This window comes from Corapipo altera, unplaced genomic scaffold, assembly GCF_003945725.1.
Source record: "Corapipo altera isolate COAL_440 unplaced genomic scaffold, ASM394572v1 59611, whole genome shotgun sequence".
In the NCBI taxonomy this organism is placed as follows: Eukaryota; Metazoa; Chordata; class Aves; order Passeriformes; family Pipridae; genus Corapipo; species Corapipo altera.
The window spans coordinates 1,250-6,409 of record NW_020886422.1 but is presented as its reverse complement, the minus strand read 5'-3'; the positions used below and the strand labels follow the sequence as shown (position 1 = coordinate 6,409).

Sequence of the window (5,160 nt, the reverse complement as noted above, 5' to 3'; positions counted from 1 at the left end):
AGGTAACGGGGCCGCGCAGGTAACGGGGCCGGCGGGACGGGACGGGCGGGGCAAGGCACAGCCCCGCGGGACAGGCGGCACCGACCCCAGCCCCGGCCCCTGCCCGGCGCCCCCGCGCCCCGCCGCTTTGGGGTTCCCGGGGCTCCGTTCGCCGGTCTCCGCCCCCCGGGCGCGTAACGGGGCGCAGATGCCCCATCCCGGGCGCGGGGAAGCGCTGCCGGCGGACGCGGCTCACGGGGAGGTTTCTGGGGCACCTTTTTAGTGCAGCGGTCCCGGTAATGCCGCCATCCCGGGCCGGTTCGGCGAGCGGGAGAGCCCCGATCCCACGGCTGGGCATTCCCGGACCCGATCCCACAGCTGGGCATTCCCGGGTCCGAGCCCACGGCTGGGCATTCCCGGACCCGATCCCACGGCTGGGCATTCCCGGACCCGATCCCACGGCTGGGCATTCCCGGACCCGATCCCACGGCTGGGCATTCCCGGGTCCGAGCCCCTGGATGGGCATTCCCGGGTCCCTTACTGAGCTTCTCTCAGCGAGAGCTTTTTTGGGGCCGCTGTGCAGATTCTGTGCGAAGGGAAAGGCTTTGCCCTCCCAGAGCGGGGTGAGCTCCCCAGACACGGCTGTGGTTTGGTTTGTCCTGTGGGACGTGCAGGTCTGGTCCGGCTCTTCCATAAATCCTGGCACACAGGTTGTGCAGTCTCTGCTGCCTGAAGCAGCTCGGGGGCAAAACGCTGCTTTGCCCAAAGCTACAGGGAGTCATCCCTGAGCTCCTGAAATCCTGTGCTTAGTCGTCCTCTCTGTGGTTGAGTGGAAGCTCACGTTCCACAGACACATTACTGGGATGGATCCAGGTAAATCCCGACACATCCTGGGTGTGCAGACCTTCCATACACAGGTTCTCAGACCCACACGAGCTGTGGGCTCAGGGAGCTGCACTCCTGCTCCTCAGGGCTGGGGCTGCTGCAGCTCCTCTGTTTGCATCGTGTCTGTGAGAGAATGAGCAGGGAGACGGACTTTCCTGGAGTGTTTTCCACCCTCTGGTCAGTGATGCAGTGCTGGGGTTGAAGCTCCCAGGAGCTGCTCCCTGTGAGGGGCTGCAGCCTGAGCTCAGTGTTAGATCTGGCATGGCCAGGTTAGACCAGGAGAACCTAAAACTGGGTGAGATCAGCCCGGGGCCGAAGGAACCCCCTGGTTAAACGCTGCAGGAAGGGCCAGTCCCCGTTCCCAGAGCCCCTCTGCCCATGTCCGTGTCCCCTCACCTTTCCTCTGCTCTCCAGGCGATGGATTCTCCCTATGCCAACGGAGCCTACAGCCCCCCGTACCCGCACTACCCCAGCCTGCCCCAGGCACGGGGGTTCTACTGCTCGGGGCCCCCCCGGACCCCCTACCCCCCGGAGCCCACGGGCCTGTACCGGCCTCCATCGCCCGCTCCCGCCTGGAGCTACGTGTCCCCGGAGTGTCCCGCCGAGGGCTCCGCGCTCCGGAGGCAGCAGGTCCCTGGCTACTCCCCACCACAGGTAAGGGACGGTCTCCAGCCCCCGGGGTGGTGTGTGCAGCTCGTGGGATGTTTTTGGGGGGCTGTGGTGGGGGATGCCCAACCTGAACCGCCCCTGGAACGGCTTGAGGCCGTTTTTTCCTCTTGTCCTGTCTCTTGTTCCCTGGGAGCAGAGCCTGGTTCCCCCCCCCCAGCTCCACCCTTCAGCTCCCAGGGCTGTGTGGAGGGAGCAGTGCTGGGAGTGACCCCGGTGGTAACACCTGTTCCCCCTCTCCTTGCAGACCCCGGGAATGCCGATCCCGCAGTATCCATACGGAGACAGCAGTGCAGGGGTCACGGCCCAGGGGCCTGTGCCACAGCCCAGAGCCCCAGAGGACACGTGGGGCCCCCCCTCAGTGTATGGGGTGCAGCCACGTTACGCCTGGCCCACGGCCCCGGGGCACGGGAACCTGTACGTGTCCGACTCACACCCGTCCTGGACCAACAGTGGGGCTCCTTCCCAACCTCCAGCCTGGGACTCACAGGTACAGGGAACTTTGCAGACAGGAGACCAAAATCCACAGTTGTGGTTCTGTAAACCACTGGAGGTACCAGACATCGTGGGGTGGGTCTTGAAATGGGTCAGACCTCACCTGGCGTGTCCGAGAGCAGCAAAATCAGAAATTGTCCAGCAGGGAGCATAGGACTGACCTATAGGACAGGTGTTCAGCTACAGGTGCTTGTTTTGGGCACGGCCATCCCCTGCTGAGGAGGGGTTTAAATAAAAATCAGAAGGAAAATGTCTGTTTATCTCGGCTTGGTCTGGGTTTGATCAGGAGCCAAGTGACTCTCCAGAGGTTTGATCCCCGGGGAGCAGCAGCCCTGAGGGGGGGATTTGGGGATAGGGGCTGCTGTTCCTTGGGAACAGCTCCAGAGTGTGTTGCCTATGGAGAAGGATCTTCTGGTCTACCCAAACGGGACCGTGCTGAAATCTGTTCAGCATCTCCCCCGTCCCTGGGTAACGAGGGTTCAGGGGCTCACTCTGCTCCTGCAGACACGTGCCCCTTGCTGGGGTTCTGCTCCAGCAGTGCAGATCCCTGTGCCCAGTTTCCCCAGCCGTGCCCACACGTGGTGCAGGCTGAGAGCGGAGACCCCCCGGGTTTAAGGGAGATGCTCTTACGGGTGTTTTCTCCCTCCGACTGCAGGACTCTGCCTACGACAGACCCGAGCAGAGCCCGAGCCAGCACAGCTACTACTCCGAGGTGAACCAGCAGCCCTCGGGGCCGGCGGGGGAGCCCAGGCTGGCCCAGCCCCGGGTGCAGTACAGTGCCCAGCCCCAGCTGTACGACCTCACCCCGCGCCGGCCCCCGAGCAGGGAGCCCGGAGCCAAACCTGCCGACCCACCTCCTGCAAATCCCACAGCCATCCAGAGGATCCTCCACGTCATGGGGCAGGCTGAGCAGCTGGAGGAAGAGGTGGATGAGTTTGTAGGGAAAAAGACAGATAAATCCTACCGGCTCCTGGAGGAGATGTTGACCAAGCTGCTGCTGGAGCTGGATTCCATCGAGACTGGGGGCCAGGACAGTGTCCGGCAGGCCAGGAAAGAGTCCGTCCACAGAATTCAGGCCATACTGGAGAAACTGGAAAGAAAGGGATTGTGAAAGCACATCAGCCACAACACACGGCCTGTTGTTGAGGTTCCAAAGAGTTTCAGTTCTCTTAAATCTCAGCTCTTTCTGCTACGCACTACTGACAATGGAAAATAGCAATAAGCCCTGAGTTAACAATCAAAACAAACCCATGAAAAAGCCACCCCAGAAGCCCAGCCCTGACAGACAACTTGGCAAAGGACAAATTGAGAGAGGTTTGAAGAAGCAAACATCATTAATGAAGATGTTGAAGAGGACTGGGCTGAGGATGAAGCCCTGTGGGGCTGTGTACAGAATTCCCCAGACCAGGCCCAATCTCTGGGTGCCTCCTGCAGCCACAGACGGTCTTTAAACACTTGCCAGATGTGCTGCAACGTGCAGCCACCAACCAAGACTCAGGGCTTGTCCTCACTGCCTGTGTTTTCAGCTTCAGCTCCCTCACCATAAAGCCCGTGTGTCCTCGTGGGGGTTGTTTGGCTTTAGTGCACTCAAGGAGTGACACTGAAGTGCTGGAGGGGGGCACTGTGCTGGCACATCACGTCGGGCTGTTCCTCCTCTGAGGTGAGAAGCCAGTCTGGGGTGTCCCTGTGGACTTAGGAACACAGACTGGAAATCCCAGTTCTGCCACTGGAAAGGAGAGGTGCAGGCAGAGGAATGATGTCAGAACAGATGCAGGGGGTTTGGAATTGATTTCCAGGTCACTTGGGTAAAAATTCCGTTTAATGTCCCTCTCATCCTGTGAGTTTCGTGTCCCACTGCACAGCAGGGAGGGAACAGCTCAGCCTGTTTCAGCCTCCTGGTTACAACGTGCTCAGTGACTCATTGCCGTGTGTGACACTTAATAAACCCTGACAAGTTTTAAATGTTATTTTGTAATTGAGACGTCTCAAAGTCTCTTTTTCTGTAAAGAGAAGTAGTGGGGAAGGTTGTGTAACTCAGACCAAAACTCCAACCGGGCTGTCTGGGTGCCCAGGTCAGGGGTGAGTGGAACATCTGAGAGCACTGGTTGGGGGGTGCCAGGGTGTCCCATCACCTCCCAGGCAGTGCAGATGCTCCAGGAGCCTCCAGCTGTGGCTCCAGGAGCTGTGGCCAAGTTTTGGAAGGGGTTTTGGCACGCCTGAGGCCGGGAGTGCCCTGACCACGCACTCTGAGGGGCTGACAGCCAACCAACATCCTGGAGGCACCCAGCAGATCTCACGTTCCCAGACGGAGCTGCGGGCATGGGACTGACCTTTGGAGCTCGTTGGATGTGTCTGTGGTCACACGTGGTCAGCCTGCACACCCAGCTGTGTCTGGGGTGAGCTGGGAGGGAGCTGGGACAGGGAAAGACTGAGCTGCTGTTTCATCTTGTCCTGTCAGGAGGGAGCAGCCAGACTGAGCTATTCCATGCTTGCAGCCTGTTATCTGCCTGTGGCTATGTTAATCATAGAATCATGGGATGGTTTGGGTTGGAAAGGACTTTAAAGCTCATTTAGTTGCAACCCCTCTGCTATGGGCAGGGACACCTTCCACTAGAGCAGGATGTCTCTGAGCCCTGTCCAGCCTGGCCTTGGACACTCCCAGGGATGGGGCAGCCACAGCTTCTCTGGGCAGCCTGTGCCAGGGCCTCACCACTCTGACAGGGAAAATTTTTTTCATAATATTCAATCTAAACCTGCTCTGTCTCAGTTTGAAACCATTCCCCCATGTCCTGGGCAGCCAGCAGCTGTCAGCCTAAAATCCCTGGAGCTGTCTGAAACCGTTTTCTGTGTTTGTTTCAGTAGCACGAACCACATCAGGAACAACTCTGCATTGTTTATCACCTCCTGTCTGCTCCAATCCCCATTTCCCTCCTCTCTGTTGCCAGGGAGAGGAGGCAGGTAGATCCCAGCTGTGTGAGGAGGAGTGTGGAGCAATCCTGGTGCCTTGCACTCAGCACTGCAATGCAGGGAGCCAGGAGAGAGGGACATGCTGTGCAGGTGGCTGCTGTGTCCCCAGAGCTCTGGGGACGGGACAAAGGTCCCTGTGCTGTGGTGACCTGCTAAGAACAGGGTGAG

General features: G+C 59.5%; 1 protein-coding gene across 2 annotated transcripts; it reads left to right on the top strand.

Annotated features, from left to right (window-relative positions):
- The first annotated feature begins 487 nt into the window (after positions 1-487).
- On the top strand, positions 488-4,000 carry BAG4 (BCL2 associated athanogene 4). 2 transcript variants are annotated; one of them, XM_027632345.1, is made up of 4 exons: positions 488-852; positions 1,279-1,518; positions 1,778-2,020; positions 2,681-4,000. In XM_027632345.1, exons 2-4 carry the CDS (start codon positions 1,282-1,284, stop codon positions 3,134-3,136), a joined length of 936 nt encoding a protein of 311 aa, XP_027488146.1. In that variant the 5' UTR covers positions 488-852; positions 1,279-1,281; the 3' UTR covers positions 3,137-4,000. The 2 variants fall into 2 exon arrangements, with proteins under 2 accessions (XP_027488146.1, XP_027488145.1); XM_027632344.1 differs by having other exon boundaries at positions 488-1,518.
- Positions 4,001-5,160: the final 1,160 nt, after the last annotated feature.

Excerpts from the sequence above, each read along its gene's own strand:
- BAG4 (XM_027632344.1), top strand. The coding sequence starts at position 1,243 with ATGTCCGTGTCCCCTCACCTTTCCTCTGCTCTCCAGGCGATGGATTCT. Across the intron at positions 1,519-1,777 it reads CTGGCTACTCCCCACCACAG|ACCCCGGGAATGCCGATCCC; the intron begins GTAAGGGACGGT and ends CTCTCCTTGCAG. Across the intron at positions 2,021-2,680 it reads CTCCAGCCTGGGACTCACAG|GACTCTGCCTACGACAGACC; the intron begins GTACAGGGAACT and ends CTCCGACTGCAG.